Source organism: Chaetomium globosum, genomic scaffold, assembly GCF_000143365.1.
Source record: "Chaetomium globosum CBS 148.51 scaffold_4 genomic scaffold, whole genome shotgun sequence".
In the NCBI taxonomy this organism is placed as follows: Eukaryota; Fungi; Ascomycota; class Sordariomycetes; order Sordariales; family Chaetomiaceae; genus Chaetomium; species Chaetomium globosum.
In genome coordinates, this window is record NT_165979.1 from 4,512,411 (window position 1) to 4,533,253 (window position 20,843).

The 20,843-nt window shown below is 58.5% G+C and overlaps 5 protein-coding genes across 5 annotated transcripts in view; 4 read left to right on the forward strand and 1 right to left on the reverse strand.

Annotated features, from left to right (window-relative positions):
* Positions 1-1,668: 1,668 nt before the first annotated feature.
* Positions 1,669-3,929, forward strand: CHGG_05192 (uncharacterized protein; the record flags this gene model as incomplete). Its single annotated transcript, XM_001224405.1, has 2 exons — positions 1,669-3,442; positions 3,523-3,929. The coding sequence occupies 2 exons, from the start codon at positions 1,669-1,671 to the stop codon at positions 3,927-3,929; spliced, it is 2,181 nt and encodes a 726-aa protein (XP_001224406.1).
* Positions 3,930-4,428: 499 nt separating this feature from the next.
* Positions 4,429-4,798, forward strand: CHGG_05193 (uncharacterized protein; the record flags this gene model as incomplete). The annotated part of the gene is made up of 2 exons (XM_001224406.1): positions 4,429-4,527; positions 4,691-4,798. 2 exons carry the CDS (start codon positions 4,429-4,431, stop codon positions 4,796-4,798), a joined length of 207 nt encoding a protein of 68 aa, XP_001224407.1.
* A 605-nt stretch (positions 4,799-5,403) lies between these two features.
* On the forward strand, positions 5,404-11,136 carry CHGG_05194 (uncharacterized protein; the record flags this gene model as incomplete). The annotated part of the gene is made up of 11 exons (XM_001224407.1): positions 5,404-5,693; positions 5,780-6,953; positions 7,009-7,203; positions 7,304-7,606; positions 7,879-8,038; positions 8,284-8,440; positions 8,526-8,865; positions 8,939-9,282; positions 9,361-9,533; positions 9,626-10,982; positions 11,043-11,136. 11 exons carry the CDS (start codon positions 5,404-5,406, stop codon positions 11,134-11,136), a joined length of 4,587 nt encoding a protein of 1,528 aa, XP_001224408.1.
* Positions 11,137-11,829: 693 nt separating this feature from the next.
* Positions 11,830-17,857, forward strand: CHGG_05195 (uncharacterized protein; the record flags this gene model as incomplete). The annotated part of the gene is made up of 10 exons (XM_001224408.1): positions 11,830-12,388; positions 12,477-12,632; positions 12,688-13,676; positions 13,957-14,287; positions 14,395-14,979; positions 15,302-15,378; positions 15,492-16,213; positions 16,536-16,656; positions 17,036-17,415; positions 17,578-17,857. 10 exons carry the CDS (start codon positions 11,830-11,832, stop codon positions 17,855-17,857), a joined length of 4,200 nt encoding a protein of 1,399 aa, XP_001224409.1.
* Positions 17,858-19,891: 2,034 nt separating this feature from the next.
* The window catches only part of CHGG_05196 (uncharacterized protein), a gene marked incomplete at both ends in the record, with an annotated part of 5,322 nt that continues 4,370 nt past the window's right edge, over positions 19,892-20,843 (reverse strand). The window contains one exon of the mRNA XM_001224409.1: positions 19,892-20,404. Within this exon, the coding sequence (XP_001224410.1) occupies positions 19,892-20,404 (513 nt within the window). The remainder of the gene's footprint in view (positions 20,405-20,843) is intronic.

The window sequence follows — 20,843 nt, forward strand, 5'->3', positions numbered from 1 at the left end:
CAGATTCCCGTCATGTTCCTGAACGGGAGCCTGTATCTGTTCACAGCAGGGTTGAATATCCTGGTGTACGACGGGATAAGCTTGTTGGCCTAGGCTCTATCGTAAGGCGTCGCGTGCTGATTAGTTCCAATTCGGCTATAGATGTTATGGCTGCAAATTATTCTGACCAGGTTCTTCTAGGCAACCGTTTTCACATCTGTACTCGCGGTCTCGCTTTTGAGTTTAGGCCTCTGCTCTGTCGGGCTTTACAATGAGGTTCGAAAGCTACGGAGGTGATACTTGAATGCAGGGACTCCGCTTTGAAGCGGTGGTAAAAAGCTTCTCTTAAAGCCTCGAAACCAATAGACCATAGCGGTTGATTCATACCCATCCACGGCATTGCTGCTTTTGGTTGAGCTTGAAGCGTCCCTGTATGGAATTCCGCCTCTGCTAGAACCAGAAAAGGGCCTTCTGGGATATTCTACAAGCTTCAGCTTCGTGCTTTCACCCCTGTTGCTCCCGTGGCGGTTACGCAAGCGGTTGAGCCAAAGCGACGAGCGCTCACTTCGTCACTCGGGATGGATCAACGGTCGAACCGGAACCATACGCGCAAGAGTGCACCGCGGGCACCATTTCCCATGTTCAATATGTTCTTTTACTCGATGCTGCTCACGTAACTCGCGTTGAAGCCCGCGAATCGTGGCCAGCCCGTGACGTGACATCCGGGACGAGGAGATCCGAAACTACCTCACTTCGCCCTTTACAGATCTTGGTATGTCGGTATTACCCAGGCGGGTTTGCGGGGTTATAGGGGACGGTCCACCTGCCACAGCGGGAGATATAGGCGGTCCAATTAATAGCGGGCAATGCGGCCCGGCGGTGATGGGCAGTCTCCCCAGCCCCTGACCAGTCAGTGCCGGTCTCTGAGTCTTTCCCCAATACCCCCAGTGAAATTGACCAGTCGCTTGCCGCGTAAACTGGGACGGGCCAACGGCATGGCGCTCGCCGCGCCGGCCTCATGCCGGCAAGCAGAGCGTCATTCGGCAGCGGCCTTGCATCGTCTTGATCGTCGAGCGTCCCAATGACTCCCCCAACGGGCCCAGGGACCCCAATGCCGATCCCGCTTCATGCACCCCAGCTTTCTTAGCCAGTGCTAGCGTCATTTATCCCAGGCCGCAGAAAGATTTTCCCACGCTTGCCAGCCACTTAGGCCGTCACGCCACCACGCCCGCGGACGGACTCCGGTATTCAGTCGCTTCAGTGGCACTGACTACTACTGTACCTGACGGCGACAGCCCGAGCTCCCGCCTGTCCACTTCGGGACGATGGTGCCGAGCGCTGCTTGCCCTGATCAGGGTCGCAGTCGATGCGCGGTTGATTCGCAGACGCTCTGCCAGATCTGGGGTGAGATGGGCGGGTGCGGGGCCGAATATCACTGAGAGGATTAAATCTCGGCGCTCGCTGAGGGGAAGCTAAGAACTGGGGTAATGCGGAACGAGCTAGAGAGGGAAGGGTTCTTCTACCCCGAGCGATGGCTTATTATAAGATGGCCGCGGCTTGCCTCCCCAGGACTGGGCCAGCACGGCTCGGACGACATCGGCCAGGGGCAACATCACACCCCCCCTAGTTACACGACGTGGACGATTCCGAATTCCCACCATTAGGTACCACCGGACGACGTCGCCCATCATGACGACGCTCCGCAACTTTGCGCTGCTCGCAGCGGCGGTGCTTGCGCGGGTCGAGGCCCTCGAGGCCGCCGACTGGGCTGCGGCTGAGGCCTCAGCCAAAACCGCACTGGCAAAGATGTCACAACAAGACAAAATCAGCATTGTGACGGGCATCGGCTGGGACAAGGGTCCCTGTGTCGGCAACACGGCCGCCATCAACTCGATCAACTACCCGCAGCTCTGCCTACAGGACGGCCCGCTCGGGATCCGCTTCGGCACCGGCTCGACGGCCTTCACCCCGGGCGTCCAAGCCGCCTCGACATGGGATACCGAGCTGATGCGCCAGCGCGGCGAGTACCTCGGGGCCGAGGCCAAGGGGTGCGGCATCCACGTGTTGCTGGGCCCCGTGGCCGGGGCACTGGGCAAGATCCCGCACGGCGGGCGCAACTGGGAAGGATTCGGGACGGACCCGTACCTGGCGGGCATCGCCATGGCCGAGACGATCGAGGGGCTGCAGTCGGCGGGGGTGCAGGCGTGCGCCAAGCACTACATCGTCAACGAGCAGGAGCTCAACCGCGAGACCATCAGCAGCGACGTCGACGACCGCACCATGCACGAGCTGTACCTGTGGCCCTTCGCCGACGCCGTGCACGCCAACGTGGCCAGCGTCATGTGCAGCTACAACAAGATCAACGGCTCGTGGGGCTGCGAGAACGACCACGCCCAAAACGGCCTGCTCAAGAAGGAGCTCGGCTTCAAGGGTTACGTCGTCAGCGACTGGAACGCGCAGCACACGACCGACGGCGCCGCCAACAACGGCATGGACATGACCATGCCGGGCAGCGACTACAACGGCAACAACGTGCTCTGGGGCCCGCAGCTCAGCAACGCCGTCAACAGCAACCGGGTCTCGCGCGACCGGCTCGACGACATGGCCAAACGCATCCTCACCTCATGGTACCTCCTGGGCCAGAACTCGGGCTACCCCAACATCAACATCAACGCCAACGTGCAGGGCAACCACAAGGAGAACGTGCGGGCGGTGGCGCGCGACGGCATCGTGCTGCTCAAGAACGACGAGGGCGTGCTCCCGCTGAAGAAGCCAGGCAAGGTGGCTCTCGTCGGATCGGCGGCCTCGGTCAACAGCGCGGGCCCCAACGCGTGCGTCGACAAGGGCTGCAACACGGGCGCGCTCGGCATGGGCTGGGGGTCCGGGTCCGTCAACTACCCCTACTTTGTGGCGCCCTACGACGCGCTCAAGACGCGCGCCCAGGCCGACGGCACCACGCTCAGCCTGCACAACTCGGACTCGACCAACGGCGTATCGGGCGTGGTGTCGGGCGCCGACGTGGCCATCGTGGTGATCACGGCGGACTCGGGCGAGGGCTACATCACGGTCGAGGGCCACGCCGGCGACCGCAACCACCTGGACCCGTGGCACGACGGCAACGCGCTGGTTAAGGCGGTGGCCGCGGCCAACAAGAACACCATCGTGGTAGTGCACAGCACAGGGCCCATCATCCTCGAGACCATCCTGGCGACGGAGGGTGTCAAGGCGGTTGTGTGGGCCGGCCTGCCGAGTCAGGAGAACGGCAACGCGCTAGTTGACGTTTTGTACGGCCTGACTTCGCCCTCAGGCAAACTGGTCTACTCCATCGCCAAGCGCCCCGAGGACTATGGCACGGCCCCCTCCAAGGGCAGTAACGACAAGTTCACCGAAGGCCTGTTTGTCGACTACCGGCACTTTGACAACGCCAAGATTGAGCCGCGGTACGAGTTTGGCTTTGGTTTGTGTGAGTATCCCCGACTCCAGCTTCCCCCCCCCTCCCTTTCTCATCAACAGTGCACTAACCCGACCTCCCCACCTCACCAGCCTACACCGAATTCACCTACGCCGACCTCTCCGTCACTTCCACCGTAACGGCCGGCCCCGCCTCAGGCGAGACCATACCCGGCGGCGCGGCCGACCTCTGGGAGACTGTCGCAACGGTCACGGCGTCCATCACGAACAGCGGCGAGGTGGAGGGCGCCGAGGTGGCGCAGCTGTACATCACGCTGCCGTCGGCGGCCCCCTCGACGCCGCCCAAGCAGCTGCGCGGGTTCGCCAAGCTCAAGCTCGAGCCGGGGGCGTCGGGCGTCGCGACCTTCAACCTGCGCCGTCGCGATCTGAGTTATTGGGATGCCGGGCGCGGCCAGTGGGTGGTGCCGGCGGGCGAGTTTACGGTTTCGGTTGGTGCGAGTTCGAGGGATGTGCGCTTGACGGGGAGCTTGACTGCTTAGTGCCCGGGTAGGTGCGGTATCAGGTGCTGTGAGGTTGCGCGATGTCTGTATCTGCAAGTACGCTGTCGTTGACGATCATTCAGATGGTGTTTTGAATAAAATGAAATTTGATGAAGAGCACAAGAGCATTTGATAAAACCAAAAGACAGCCGTGGCTTGATAATAGAATTCGGACGATGGATTGGTTTTGTTGCTGAAGTGTAGAGTTGGTGATGTGTGCAAAATGAGTCAAGGGGAAAGAGATCATTCAATGGATCGTTCTGGATTCCCGACGTGCCCGAGTACCTCTCTGCCTAACCCTAACCCACTCGTTCGATATCCGACGAGAGGGACCCGGGCACTCGGGAGCCTTGTCGGCTTGTTGGTCCCGGGAATGGGACTGCAGGCTGCGGCGGGGTAAGAAGCGAAGAGTTAAAATAAATCATCATCAGGCTGTGTGCCTCATCTCTTTACTCACTTCTCCCAACATTCTCCATTCAGAAGCGGGACAAAAACTACCATGGTCCGAGGCTCAGTTTCCACGTACCGCCTGCGCAGCGACCTCCTCGAGGACTATTTGCGGACTCAGTTCCCAGGCTACAGGTATTTTGATATCCAAGTAAGACCCCTCCGGCACAGCCGATCTTACTCTTCCTCTGGGCGGGTGCTTATGTTCGTGCACAGCTGTCGGTAGACGGCAAGGAGTTCTACACATTCGAGACTCCCAAGGCCTTGACGAGGGTGAGTCAACTTGAGTCTTTGTTGAAACCTTCAGGCTCCAGGTCGCCGTGGGTAGGGCTGATTTTTCATGGGAACCACAGAGCCAAATCGAGTATATCGATGAGTATGTGAGGCTGAATAGCGACGACGCGGACTTCCTTGGGGGTTGATTTCACGGCTCTCGGCTTTCCCCATGTTGGGTTCGGTATTGGCGCCCGTTGGCAGGTGGCGGCCGTCCTTGTGTGGATAGTTAGGTCGAGAATAAATCAGACTGCCGAAATTCAATGCATGTAATTGGCGCGTGATACGGCCCATCATCCGGCATGAGGTGAAATGCTGGCCAAAAGTGCCGGTTACACAGTAATTCCACGCCACAGGAGAGGCCTCTTGGGTGTTTTGGGGGATGTGACCAGCTGGGGCTCCATGGGCAGGCACGCCCGGGCAGGGTGGCTCAGCCATGATCCGCCACTCGTGTCAGGCGGCCCGGTACCGCGCTAGTCGGTTCTGGGCTGTGGTTGGTTGGGCTCAGCGGTTCGCCCGAAATCTGCCTCGGCGGAGGCCAACTTACGGTTCTCAGGAACACGCGTGTTCAGCGTGTGCAACCTTCTGATCACCAGGGGTTTGTCTTTTGTTTATTGACGGAGCCGCACATTCTAAAAAGCTGGCAACGTCACGGCGCCGGTTCCTTGCCCAATTCCCCGCAGTCCTAACCTAATCCAACCGCCAATGAGAATCGTTGCTGCTGGTTCAGCACTCACGAATTTACGAAGCCATCATGACGACCCAAGTTGACAACCATCTTGCGGCAGAGTTCGCTGCGTGCTGTCAGCGCTCAAAGGACTACCCCTTAACCCTTTTGAGGACAGAGGCTTTTGGCCATACCCAGAAATCTTACCAGACACGTCTGAGCCAAGGAGCCGTATTTCACAAATCACACCGGGCACTCTACGTCCGTGATCTTCAGGATGATGCCGTGGCGTTCGATCGAGGGCGGCTGCTCGAGAAGGTGGACGATGTCGAGGCCCATCTTGATCCTGAGGAAAAGGACCCGTGGTGGCGGTTCATGTTAGTCGGCCCGCTGGGTTTTTCTTGAATCTTGCCGCTTGTTTTCGTAGACTTTTCAGAGTGGCTAACCTAGTGCAATGCAATAGCTTCTTACATTCAAAGACCTCAAGAGACCCCCTAGGCTGTTCCAGAGAACAATTCACGATGCTCTTGACCTACCATCAAGTTATGCCATCGTTCCTGGATTTGGTGTTTACCTTCAGGTCCCGTAGCCGGCCACTCAACTACGCCATGTTCCGGCACGAGAATTACCTCGATGAGAACGCCCCATCCCTGCGACTATCGCACTTGGGCAGGTCGGGCATTCAAGTGCAGCACGCCTTCAACCTCCTCACGGTTGAGAAAAGCAACATGGCCGATGAGAAGAATCAATGGCCGCTACGCCACGCATCCATGTATCATTCTCTGGACTTGGAAACCGGTCGCGCCGTCTACATCCTCCTAAAAGGCAACAGCGAGCTCGCGAAGCGCATCAAGGACGCAACCGATACGGATAGACACTTGCGGCCCGATGCCCCGAGGACGCCAGAGCGTTCTTTCGTAGCGAGCCTGCAGGTGCACCTCATCATGCTGGAGTGGGCTGTTGAGTACTGGAGCGAATACATCGACGGCATGGAGGACACGCTCCGGACTCGTTCTGTCGATGCCAAGGTTGCGCCGGTCGAAGGCGTTGCCAGCCCGGTCAGGCTTGCCGAGAGCTTCCAGCGCCGCGGCAGCGGCTTCTCCCGACGCGGTACCATAAGAACGATCTCACGGTTATCCTCCACGAGCCGCGGCAACGGGCAAGACAACCTTCTCGAGGATGTCCCGTCGGAGCCTTCGACCCCTCGCGAACCCCCAACACCGACTCGCATGACTAGCCGAACGCTCTCGGGGTTCCTGCGGCGCGCTACCGGAGGCCTGGAGAGCCCGGTGCCAGAGAAAGCTCCCGTGCCGGAGCGGGACGTCCTGATGGAGAAGCTAACGGAATTGGAGGAGCGGTTCTCCTTCAACGAACTGCAGCGGCTAGGCCTAGTAGGCGACGAGATTGACCGGTCTCTGATGGCGCTCGAACAGAACGAGGATGTGGTTTCCCAGGTCCAAGAGCAGTACCAAACGGTCATCGCCTCGCACGCGTTCACAACGCTATTAAATGGAGACCAATGCAAGGCAGAACTAGCCGTCTTCTTCCGAAGGGTGCGCACCGTCCTTCGCGACCTGGCTGCCCACCGCCGTCGCCTCCTCGATCTTTCCCGCACCGTGGAGAACGACAAAAACATGGTAAGCAGCAGCCGTCGAGCTCCCGTCCCCTCGGTCCCTAACAGGATCATCACAGTTCGAGGCCCTCAGCCAACACACCAGCATTCAAACATCCAAAGCGTTCCAGGTGGTGGCGCAAACATCAAGCGACGAGATGATGAAGTGGACGCATAAGATGCACGAAATCGCCGTCAAGACCAAGCAAGAGACGCTCTCGATGCATGTCATCACCATCTTCACTCTCATCTTCCTACCAGGCACCTTCATCGCAGTAAGCATCCCAGCTCTTCTCTTACTAGTCGTAGTATGCAGCCCCTCCAAGTGAACACCCACTCCTCCCTAGACCCAAGCTAACACCCTCCTCCCACCAGACCTTCTTCAGCAGCGGCGTCCTGCACTGGGACGACGACGGCACGCTCGGAACCGACTGGGTGGTGCGCGGCGCCGGCGTGCGCCTGTTCCTGTCCATCTGCCTGCCCCTGACCGTTATTACCATCGCCATCTGGGCCATCATGTACGCGTTTGCGCGCCGCTGGGCCCGCCGCCATGCCAAGACACTGGGTCTCGACGGTGGCTTCGGCGGGGGTTATGCGGATGAGAAAGGACTGGGTGGGATGGCGTCAATGTCGACGGGGTTGGACAGTGCTTCACAGCAGCAGCAGTCCGCGGTGGTGGTGAACGGGAATGGCAAGGAGAAGTCGGGGTTGGGGTTCTCTTGGACGGGGCCATGAATGTGGGGGGTTTTTAGTGGTTTCTTTTTGGCGCTTTTGAATCAATAATGGCAAGGCGTTTGGGAAAGCGGCACGGAGTCTGGAGTTTGGACAAATACTTGGAGTATAACCATACATCCACTGGTGAATTATACCCAGCCTTGCCAGTACTGTGCCTGATGTCGGTTTCATCTCCTTCAGCTTGTCGTCTTCCTTACTCAGCTTTTGCATTTCAGGGTCGCATTGAAGCATTTTTGTGCAACTCCAAAAGGGCTGAAGGCTCCTTCCGCCTCCCGCGCCGCAGGCCGCAGGCGACCAGCGAATGGGGGTCCTGGCGCTTAACCGACGCCAGGGAGGTCGCGCCCTCCAATCCGGGTTGCCTCCCCCGAACCAACAGTACCAGCGGGTGAGGCTGCTAAAAGACACGCAGATGGCGCTTTTCTTCAAACCATCTCTGTTCTGGGACTGCCATTTCGTTCAATCGGGCATCCTCGGTTCCAATCTTCATCAACATCACCCTCCGTGCACGCCGACCCGCCAGCGACGACGGCGGCGCTACGACATGGGTTTGTCCAGACGAAGCGGGGGTTAACGAACCATACAGCGATTCCATTTTCTAACTGGTCCTCATTCACGTCCAGTCCCGCCAATCCGTCGCGGCTCTGCCATGGCCCTTGGCGTCAACCTGGAGCCGTTCTCGGGGTTCGCCGAGTTCGTCGCCGACACCAAGCCCAAATACACCGGCTGCGATATCGCCGGAAACCCGAGACAGTACATCCCGCTCAGCGAACTTCAAAGGTACTGGACGAGGCCACGCATCTCAAAGGTGCTCCACGCCTTTTCCGAACGCCTCGACATCGACGTCGACTTCATCAGGCGGCAGTACCCTCCGCATCTTCTCCACCCTCGTCTACACCCACCACGACACTCTTTACCTCCTCACCCGCTTGTTCATTAGTCTCAACCTCACCGACGAGAGGTTGCCGTTGCGCCGCCGCCCGAGCGAATGGCCCGACGAGGCCTTCTACCGCGACTTCTTCGCCGGAGTCGTAGAGAACCAGTGGCAGTTCTTCCCGCTGCAGTTCGATGCCGATCAGCTATACGACCGCTTTCTCGACGACAAATGCGTTCTGCCCATAACTCTCGGCGATCAGATTGACCACGGTAGCGCGGCCATCATTTATCGCTTCGACATCCATCCCGAGTATAACCGGATTGGTTTGGTATGCTTCCCCTCCGTCCAAGGACCCCTCGTCTGCTTGATCACAGTGTTAATTGCTTGCCGCCGCCCTCCAGAATAGAAACAAGCGCCTCGTTTCGCAGACATTTGTCTTCAAAATCTACCACAACAAGAAATATGAGGATTTTTACACGAACGAACGCCGTGCGCTACAACGCCTCAGCGTCGCCCCGTCGCCGAACGTAGTCAAGTTCCATGGGTCATTCCGGCAGCTCGGCTCGTACTGTTTGATACTGGAGTATGCGGACGGCGGAGATCTGGGCGAGTTCTTCCGCAAGTGCAGCCCTCCCTCTACGGTTGGGGATGTGGTGCTGTTTTGGAGGAGCCTCTTCCAGGTCTTCTCCGGCCTGGACAGGATCCACCAACTCATGTCGTACAACGATGACGAGCTCATCCGGGGGTAGGTCCCTTCCCCATCTGGTGGTCTGAGACACGTCCAACCATAAAGCAGTACTGACGTTAGTCCACCTGTGTGCAGTATTCACGAAGACATTCGACCGGAAAATATCCTTATCATGAAGGGGCCGTCCGGGTCTCCCTATGACTTTACGCCAAAAGTAGCCGACTTTGGCCTGTATAGTCGCGTCAGAACAGCCAAGGTGAGATCCGGCGGGCCGATGGGGCTCGACCATCAGGGCAATCAACGATTCAGTACGTCCATGCCCCCGGTCTCTGTGAGAAGACGCTGACATCTCACCCAGGCTCACCCGAGTGCTGTCGTCATACTTTCCAACGCAACAAAGGAACAAACATGATCACCACGAAGGCTGACATCTTCTCAATGGGAGCCGTTCTTAGCCACGCTGCCGCTTGGGTAGTGGGCGGGGCCGAGGAACAACTAATCTACTTCCGATTACGCAAGGCCTACCACGAAGAAAACCTCCCCCGGTTCAAGGGCAGCGGATATGAGGGTTGCTTCCATAATAGCATCAAGCCGCTGCCCGTCGTTGAGCAAGAGCACAGGAGGCTCCGAGAGCGCTGCCAGGTCTTGGACGACGTTACCCCCAAAGTGCTCGACTGGGTCGAAGCGTGCATGCTCGTCCAATCTCCGAAGGACCGTCTACTGGCCAGGGACATTGGAGAAACGTTCGAGCAGTTCATGGACAGCCGCTTCCTGGCAACCCCCTGTATGCAACCACCGTCTGGCGCTACCGACTTGACGGTGCAATCTCAACTATGGTCCGAGTTGGGATCTCCGCAATCGACCCTTGACGGTGTGTCGCCGGGCTCGCCTCCCCTACCAGACGCCACTTTTCCGGGTGTCGGTTTGGGACTTGATTGCCCGCCTTCCAAGCCAGGTAACCCGACACGCCCGCATCTGACACGAGATGATCCCGAGCCAATCACCCGCGATGCTCAGCATACCAACCCGGATCGACCGTTGCCCCCCTCATCGTTGCAGCCTCGGCAAGCGGACGCCTCCCAACGCACCTCCTCCAGCGCATCCCCCAAGATCGGCGTCTCACAAATTCACCAATACAAGGCCGCCATGCGCCAAGGGAAGCCGGCCGACCCAGAAACGGCGCAGCTGGTGGACTACCTCGAGCACAACCTCAGCGGGCGGGACCAGTTCTTCTTCATCGACGATTCGTCCAGCATGGCTGCCGACAGGGCGACCATCTCAGACGGGTTCAAGGCGCTGGCCTGCATAGCCAAGCGGTTGGACCCGAACCAGGTGGAGCTGGCATTTGCGTCGCGGCCTCGCAGAGTCTTCCGGGCGCGCCGCATCCGCCGGCTACACGACCTCGTCAACGCCTGTCAGTACCAGGGCGATGGCCACCTCATGGAAGGCCGCCTCGGCGAGCTGATCGACAACGTCATCATTCCACGCCTGCCCTACAAGGTCCTCGGAGTCAACATCAACCCCTGGGCCCGCAAGAAAGTCAGCGTCTACGTCTTCACCGACGGCAACTGGGGACACGCCAACAACAGCGCCGATGCGTGCGGTGTCGAGAGGCCGGTCCGGCGTCTGATTGAAGAGCTCAAGAAGCGAAAGCTTGATCGGACGCAGGTGAGCTTACATTTTGTAAGGTTTGGGCATGCGGAGAATGGGAGGCAGAATCTGGAGCGCCTGGATGATTGTGGCCTGGCTGATGGCTGGTATGTTTTGTGTCCTTCTACGCAAGCTCCTCCAGAGTGTGCTAACCATGGGTGCTCTAGGGATATTGTTGACGTGAAGCATATCAAGACGGAAGTCGTGGGCATGTTTATCGGCCCGTTGACTCGTTCCAACGATGATATCCCGGCTGGCTAGCGGCCAATCGGGACTTGGATGACGGGGGGGCAACGGTGTAGAGGTATTGTTTTGAGCACACACATCATTTGGGCGGCGTCATATACCAGGGGCTTGATTGTTTGTTTTTGAGTGTCAGGGCGTATACAATGGCTGATGTAACTTGCTAAATCCCCTGCGACCTTCTAACTAATATTGGACACGGCCTGCCCAGCGGCACGCCAGCTTTGGATCTTGGTTTCCTCATCATCACCGTGCCTCGAGCGTGCATGTGGTTCCCCACCGCTTCAGGCCGACGTTACATGGGTCCTCACAGCACCCGAGCCTTCAACCAAATCTTCCCATTCAACTTAATCGGGTCTTCATATGCCAGTGTAACCTATACACATCGCCCAAGTCAGACATTATCTTCCGCTTGATCATAAATCACACAACAGGAACACGAACTTGGTCAAAGTCCATCTTGTTTTGTTTTTCTGGATGTGGATGTGATTCGCGTTAGTAATCGCATTAGCGTCCCACTCATGTCTTACTGAACATGCACACAAAAGTAAGGTCGCCGCCGATTTCGCCGACGATCCACGTCACAACACATGATATAAAAACTCGGCGTTGACCCGCGGCTCCCACAAACATCCATCCTCCCTTCCATCAACTCACGTCAATTTCCCTCATAACCCCTCGCATACACCGCACCCACCCACCAGGCGAAGAATGAGGTTCCTCCTCCCCCTCAGCACCTTGCTGCCCGCCCTCAGCTCCGCCACCGCATCCCCACCCCCTCCTCCCAGCGACGACAACACCGCCCCCATCGTCCACGCCAAAAACAACGTCACCTACCACGGCCTGACCCGCAACACCATCGAGGTCTTCCTCGGCATCCCCTACGGCCGCGACACCAGCGGGCCCCACCGCTTCCAGCCCCCGCGCAGACACGTCCCCGCGCCTGGGAGCCGTGTCGACGCCACCGCCTACGGCCCCAGCTGTCCGCAGGCGCTGGGGCGGTGGGCGCCGCCGATCTCGTTGGGGGAGATTGAAGAGGTGTCGGAGGATTGTTTGAGGTTGGATGTGGCGCGGCCGAGGGGGCTGGTGGTGGGTGGGGATGGGGATGGGGATGGGGAGGGGTTGTTGCCGGTGATGGTGTATATTCATGGGGGGAGCTTTTGGGCGGGGAATGCGCATGATCCGACCATTTTGCCGGATGGGTTGGTCAGGGAGGCGGTGGAGAATGGGAGGCCCGTGGTGCATGTTGCGATGAATTATCGGCTTGGGTGTAAGTGGCGGGGTCCTAGTGATTTGTGTTTTCGAGTGGTTGAAACCGAGAATGATGTCGCGGATGGCGGATGCTAACACGGATACAGTCTTCGGGTTCGCACAATCTGACGCCCTCCGGTCTGAAGGTTCGGAAAACGCTGGCCTCAGGGACCAGCGGCTCGCTATCGAGTGGGTTAGAGACGAGATCGCGCAGTTCGGAGGCGATCCGGACAACATCACCATCTTTGGACAGTCATCAGGAGGTCTGTGGTCCTCTCCTGAGCCGCTCCTTAACATTACTAACATCCATGTTTCCAGGCCTCTCCGTTGGCATGCACATCATGGCCTACGGTGGTACTAAACCCGCCCCTTTCCAACAAGCCATTTGCCAGAGCCAAGCCCTGGAACCTGGAATCACCGGCACCTACACCATCGATGCCATGAAGGCGGTGGTTGACCATGTCGGCTGTGATGGAGCCGCCCTTCACTCAGAAGAGACCATCGCTTGCCTGCGGGAGCTTGACACGCAAACTCTTCTCAACGCCAGCTTGACGACGTACCGCTCTGACCTCAACATCGGAGATATCTGGCTCCCTGTTGTCGACGACGACTTCCTCCCAGCCGCCCCTTCGACGCTAATCCGGGAGGGACGCTTTGCCAACGTAACCACCATGCTCGGCTGGTGCGACGACGACCTCACCTTCTTCACCGACTCCAGCATCCAAACCGCCGATGAGACCCGCGAATTCATATCCGCCTACATCCCCGGCGTAGCCAGCACCAACCTCGACACCCTCCTCTCCTTCTACCCCCTCTCCGACTTCACCGCGCAGTCCACTCCCACCCTCTCCCCCGAATTCTTCCGCGCCGCCCGCATCTTCCGCGACATCCTCATGGTGTGCGAGCCCATCTGGTACGGGGAGCACCTCGCGCGCGCCGGCAACGCCGTCTACCTATACGACTGGAACCAGACGGTTCTCGAGCCCCTCCTCGAGCACGCCACCAACCAGAGCGGCTGGGGCCCCATCCACACGGCCGAGTTCGCCTACATCTTCTCCAACTTCACGCAGTACGACTCGCCCGACTACCCCTTCCACCCGACCGCCGCCGATTATAGCCTCGCTAAGCGCGGGTCGCGCTCGTGGTCCACGTTTGCGGCTACGGGGAAGCCGGGGTTGAAGGGACATGATACTTTCTGGGGGTTCCGGCCGGCGTTTTCGAAGGGGGGTGACGGGTTTTCTGTGTTTGTGGCGGGCGGGCCGTCGGAGGGGCTGTCGGCTGTTGATGGGCGGGGCGCGAAGGAGGCGGTGCGGGCGCAGAAGTTGAGGGAGCGTTGCGCGTTTATCAACTCGGATGAGATGATTGAGCAGTTGGGGTATTAGGGGCTGGCATTTGTGAGCTTGTGTTGTGGTGGGCGATTAGTGGTTTGCTAAACCTGCGGCGTTGAGAAAGACATCGATCAGTTTTACGGGCTTCGAGGCCCTCACCCGATCGTCGCGAACTGTTTAAATTGCCGTAATCGCGAGAAGAAACAGGTAGGGTCACCGTTATCGCCCAGTTTCCTCGCGCTGCTAATGGTGCGAACAGAAAGTCGCGTCAATATCCAGAATCTCTACCGTAGGCGCGATCACCCGCGGGGAAGGTCCCACCCCTCCTGCGCCTGCGCGCCGACGAAATCTCACGCATAAGGTTCTTGCCGAGCGATACCATGCAGGTGGCCGTATTGCCACCGATACGCCTGAAATGGCTGCTGCCCGCAACGAGATTTCGGCTATTCAGCGACGACATCGCCTTGAGCGACGCCATGGCAAAGAACCTTCCCAGACCCCCACGATGAGCGGTCTCCTTCGCCAAAAACAGCCCGCGGATGATGATAATATCCTCCCGCCCTCTGCCGCGCAGAGGGAAGTGACGTCTAGTGCAGTTAGCCAAACGCGGGAATCGGCCCCCTCTCTACAAGAGCAAGCTGCGGATGATAACAATATAGAGGATGCTGAGGATAATCTGCTATCCGTGGCACCACAGCTCCCGCGCCGCGGGCCGATGCTTCCCCAAAGCCGATCAGCGCCATCGCCGTCTTCGCCTCAATCCCATGGTCGTCCCCGCGGCCGCCCGCGGCTGGCAAGCAACCCAGTTGGCCGCCCTCGCAAGCAACGCCCCCCGCCCGAGGTCATCATGGTGGCCTTCGACGACTACGACGGCCCCGCCTTCACGATGCCGAACGGGGAGCCGCTCCGCAGTGGGAGAAGCTGGTTGTTCCCATCCTCCGAGTGCGGCAGGACTTCATGGTCGGCGCCAACTCATGTTCAAGAGAGCAGTTCCCGCTGTTGGTCAGCTATGCGATCACCGTCCACAAGTCACAGGGCATCACTCTCGACGAGGTTGTCTGCGATATCTCTGCGCCGGAGTTCGCTTCTGATCTCCCCTACGTGGCCGTTTCCACGGTGAAGACACTGGGTGGGCTAATGTTTGAGAAGCCCTTCGACCGCAACAGGATCTATCGCGAGACACCATCACGAGCTATGGGGTCGAAATTGTCCGATCACGCTATCAGGCAACTGCAGGCGTTGGATGCTGTGGCGGGGAAGGATCTTTCAGAGGAGTCAATAGGTATATAAGTAGCGACGACGAGAGTGTAGATGCATCAGCGCTTGGAACGATAATAGAAATGATTGGTATAGGTGGGATAAGAAGCTCGAGTGAATGGAGTTGTTGGCCGACGGACAGATATTGGCGCTTCGTCTCCCGTATTCAACCCTAACCCGGATTGTCCTCCGGAGAGGGACAGGAAAATTGCCAGGAGCGGGAGAGAGGAAGGAAGCGCCCCGTAGCGTAGCGAAGGGCCGCGCGACTGACGAACGAAGCGACGCCAGCAATTTTAACCTACAAATTCTAGTTCTCTTCTTGCTGCTGTGGTGACGCCTCTGTCAAGGTATGCGCAACCTGAGAGGCCCTTGGAAGGAGACCCGCAGGACCGGCTTGAATGCGCACACGACTTTGCAGAATCATGTACAATCAAGCCTTTAGATCATCTCCTGTGCATGTATCCCCTCTGCGCTCACAAAATGGCCCTCTTGTGTGAATGTCACATGAAGTACGCATAAATACCTATTCTATTCCAGCAAATTGAAGCACCAAGGCACCCCACCTACCGCAACAGAGTTCGGCTTGGAATTTGCATGGAAGGAGCCGTGGACAATCCCGCCCTCCCGTGGAACTCCTCTAGCACCTCGGGACATTCCTCGAAATGCGCAGGGGGTTCCCAAGTATTGTGCTTGTTCCTATACGCTGCCCACTTGACGAGATACTCCTGCCCCTCTTCTCCCTGTCGCCGATCCCGAATATCCTCGACCTTAAAATACTCGTCGACTCGAGTCTCCTCAGTCGTGGAGGCAACTCTTGAGGGCAAGTCGAGCCTCGTTAACGCGCTCATGGGCCTCGAGCCCGGCGACCCGCGGGGCGCAAAGGGGGGCGAGGCCGAGACCACCACGAAGCCGGCCGCGTTCCCCGACCAGAGGCACCCGGGCGTCGTTTGGCACGACATACCCGGCGGCGGCACGGCGCGATACTACAACAACCACCTGTACGCGTACGACAAGATCCTGCTGGTGCACTCGGCCACGCTCAGCGAAGTCAGTGCCCCCTCCCCCCCCTTTTCTTCGCTTCGCTGGCCGCCCCCCTCCACCCAAAACAGCTCGACATCCGCGTCCTGCAGTTCTGCACCTATCTCGACAAGCCGTGCGTCTTGGTGCGGACCAAGGCGGACTCGCACATCCGCAACTGCCGGCGGCGTAACCCGCAGCACGACAGCGTGGCGGCGGCGCGGGCCGACTAAGTGCAGCAGGTGCGCGATGACACGGCGGCGGTCGCGGAGGTTGTCCTGGCTTGCAGCGTGAATGCTTCGGATTGTGGAGAGCGGTAAGGGAGAGAAAATGGGATAGGGAAGCCCAGCCTTCACGAAGAGGATGGCAGCGGCGAGCTCAACAACGGTGGCGCGGCAGTCAACAACAGTTGGGCATCACGTTTTATTGCACGTGAGTGGCTATGGGGACGACATGTTGAGATTGGGGGCCAGGTTTTGGCCTTGCGCCAAAACGACAACTCTTCACTGCGTGGTGGGCTGGTCTTAATTTTCGTCACAAATCGCACCCCCGACACTATATCAGGCCGATCCAGCATGGCAACTCCAAGCAAGACACCAGGTCTCTGCCCGGATTGGGTGCTGACGAGCGGCTCCAACGTACACTGGGTTCCGATTCGCAGCGAAGGCCACACGGGAATCATAGGGTAACCGGCGAGGACATGAGGATGCTGACGCTCCCCTTTCTTCCAGTGTCGCGCGTGACCATGCGTGGTTTTCCACGTACACGCCGTTCCCGACCTTCGTGACCTCATATACGGCAACAAGCACGCATGAAGCTCTCGGCATTGGCGACATTCACCTCCCAGTCAAACTGTTCCCGAAGCGCTCTGGCCCCAGAGCTCACAGCACGCTTCATCTGCGGAACGTCCTCCACATACCTACCTCCATCTGTAACATTATCGGCAATCCGAGTACTGGCGATTATGCCAATATGGTGTTCAAGCTTGGAACGACGGTAGTGATGCGGCGATTACCGTAGAGGACGGTCGACGTGTCGGATACTTTGTTATTCGCCACCTCTAGGTTCTCAAGCTCAGTGGGCCTCCTATCGGCCCTGTTGTAGGCCCTTCCATGTTCGAGCCGGGGACGAAGTATATGGTCACCACTTTCTGGCCTGACTCGGAGCGCCAGAGATGGGCCGCAGCACAGGCTAGTTGCTTGTGTTTAGATCACGGTACCAATGGGGAGGTGTCGGATGACGGCAAGGGAAAGGGCAAGGCTGAAGCTACTCCGTCGGCGCCGTACACGGAAGAGGAAAGGGGCTGGCTGAAGCGGGAGTGGGGAGGTGAATTCATGTTTCTCACCGCCCACGGACTGAGCATTTACAAGGAGGGAGGCCGTGACGAGGGCAGAAGGATGGCAAGGGCGGCGATGGAGGCGGACGAAGATGGGAACACAAATATGTAGACAGAAGGCGTACTCGGATTACACACCGGGCCATCGAACCGGGTTCCTAGCCGATCTACCTATGGCATTTCTCGCAAGATCTTACTCTTGGTTGCAATAGGAAGATTGCGGGACGGTTAGTCTGTTGCAGACGGTTGGCTCCTGTTGCCGAGGATGAGATCATTCATCCGCGCAGATCCAGTCCGCGAGGGCGAGCCCAAGGTCGAGCGGCGCTTCCCCGCCGGCATGCCCCCGCCCGTCGACGAGCACGACTGCTCCGTCGTGGTGCTAGCAGCGCGCCAGCTCTACAAGACCGCCGATCAGATGCTGGCTGATCTCGAGGCTATTCGTCCAAGTTCCTCGGCGAAAGGCTACCTCAAGCTAAGGATCCCTCGAGGAAATGGCTTTCATGGACCGTTGCGACGGCTCACTGCCGGCCACTGCTCTGGAAGTGTTTGACTATTCGTCGGCATCCGGTTCGACTGGAAGAAAGAGATGGCGATGGCGATGGCGGATCGACCGGAGACGCCGCCGTCAGAATGTACATGTTCCCTCCCAACTTAGTTTGAGACAGCGGAGTTCGGCTGTCGTGACCAGGATGGGTAGTGTAGGACGGGCAGAACGGGTAAAACGAGATTTCATACGATGCAAGCCTTGAATCAGTGGTATATTGGCGACAACCTGTCTCCACCCTGATGGGTTTCCAGTGCCTGGTACTCTGTCGCGGGCGTGGCCGCCGCGGCCGATACCTATGGTCGAGAGCCTACGGGATAACAAGCGCAGCAAAAGGTGGCACAAGATCATCTTCCACCGAAACCTGCTCTCCATCGATGCCGATGAACGGCTGGTAGAAGTCGCATGTCCCCAGCCTACATACGTAGTGTAACCCCCTGGGAACCATCCTCTCCCGACCCGCCACCTGGCTCTTGCTCGAAGCGCCGCAGTGGCATGGCGGGTTGTTCGGATCGTTGCCTCGGTCGTCTGAAAAGACAAGAAACCGGCGGCAACGCAGGCATTTGTAATAAGGACGGCCTGCGTTCCCGTTGCGATTCGACTGTCGTGTGATAAACCGCCTGCTGGGCCCTTGGCACCTGTGGCAAGTTGGCGGTTGCTCGGGAAACGGGGCGGGATTGGACAAGGATGCCTAATTCTGAGTGAGCGTTGTCTTTGATAAGAACATGAGTTTAGTTACCATCTTGAAGACGGATCAGTGTTGTCACAATCCACAAAAGTTCGGCACCGTTCCCAGAAGTAGAAATTGCTCCTTGACTAGCCCCAAGAGGTAGACGTCAGTAAAACAGATACCATTCCAGTGGATTAATGCGGCTCACGCGGTAATGATTAAGTGTAGGAAACTGTTGGCAGCGTGGAGTGTAAGGACGGGTCTGTTGGCCAGACCTGTCATTAGATGCGCGGGTGGGATACATCAATATATAGAGCCCTCATTGCGTCTTGTGGCATCGGTGTGTCACGTCCGTTTGCTTCTGCAGTTCCCGGTTACTTGTAGCCCAGAGCTGCCAGTAAACAGCAGGCTTCGCTCACAAGGAGAGGGTGGCTGTGAGAACCCGTTATCTAGCCGTTGGGTGTTTGCCAAACTTGGAATCTCGGCGTGTACCCCGGCGGAGCCATGCGGGCTGCTGCGAAGAGGCGGGGGTGGCATCCCTGCTCACCTGAGCAGCTGGAGCGGGAGCAGCAGAGAGGCTTGCTCCTGATACGTTTGAGGATGAGAACGAAGCTGACGTGCGTACGCGCTACCAGTCCGAGACCCCGTTCCTCCATGTCTCCGGGCACCGGAGCGAATATGCTACACGCCCAACGGCCAAACCCACAACCCCTTGCAGCGGTGGCGGCGGCGGCGTCGTCATCGTCGTCAACGAAGCCATAACACCAACCTTGGAAAAGAACGACGCCCAAAGCCTCCAAGTCAGCCCCCTGGCCAACATCAACGAGCCATCCAACGAAGAGCCTTCCCCCAACCTCTCCCGCCGCCACCACCACCGCTAACAACACCAACACCGCCACCATCAACAACACGAGCAGCAGCCCCACCGCTGCCACCACCCCGGTGACCCTATTCCTGTTGGCTCATCACTTCCCCTCCAAATCCTTGGCGACACGGCCCCAGAGCACACGGCCAACTTACATCAGCAGACGTTGGTTGATTGGTCGAGAGGCTGTCACTTAACACAGCTCGCGCCCAAACGTGACGTGCTGTGTCAGCCCCGCGTTGGTTGGTTGCCGGCATGGAGGCGCGGGGCGCGTGGACGGGGGTTGGAGAGGAGGGGGAGTGGCTCAGCACCGTGGCTGATGGCTGGACCCGGCATGGCATGTCTTCGGGACTGTCGCGTCTTTTCTCAACATCGAACCCGAAGGAGCAACCGCAAACATCACAGGCCTATCGCAAGATCGATCGCACATCACATGAAGCACATGAATCTCTGCTCCGTTCACAAGCAATGATAAACCACCCCAACTATCAAATTCAGCCCAAATCTATATACAAGGGGGAGGCAGTCCCTTCTCTTGGTGAAACTGCTCTAGGATCTCAAGACACTGCTCGAAATGCGCAGCAGGTTCCCAAGTATTGTGCCTGTGCCCATACCCTGCCCACTTGACCAAGTACTCCGGCCCATCTTCTCCCTCTCGCCACTCCAAAATCTCCTCGACGTTAAAATACTCGTCGCCTTGAACCTTCTCAGCTGTGGAAGCAACCCGTGAAGAGAGGGTGCGCACCGTCGAAGAGATCGCCCCTGCTGGTGCCTTGCGCCGCGGGTTTTCTGGTGCGCGTTCATGTCGTCCATGATTCGTACAAGGATTCCACATGAACTCCACCTGAAACGTCGCTGCCCCGCCCACCCAAACGCGCTTGAGGACCGCTTCGAGTGGCCATTCCTCAAAGCTTGCAAAAGCGGCCGCGGGCGTCTCCTCTTCCAGAGCGGACGCCCCTGAAGATTGCGGGTTGGAAACTTTGCGCTGGCTTTGGCGGCGCTCTGGACCTTGTTGAGCCTGTTGCGATGGGGAGTTAGGGCAAAGAAGTGCCTGCCTCTTGGGCGCTGTGTTTTACCTTGCGGCGCTTCCCTCGTGGCGGCTGGATGACATCCCCATCCTTGCCTCGCTTGGCGTAACTTCCCGCAATCGGAGAGCATTCCTCGTCGTCGTCAGCATCGTAACGCCGCCGCCGACGACGACAGTTGCTTTGCTGAAGGCCGGTCCGCTCTCCGTCGGGCCGTTCGGTGCTTGCTCGCCCTCGTTGCTCTTGTGACGCAGCTCAACAATCTTCCCCGGGGGGGGGGGGGGGGGGGGGGCGGCTATCCTCATCCTGTTCTCTGTCGTCCGGAATGAGAGGATGACGTTCTCCATCACTCGCCAGATCGCTGTCGTCATGGTGTTCACGATGTTGAGAGAGGCCGCAGCTGCCAGAGCTTTGCTGTGGATCAACCCCACG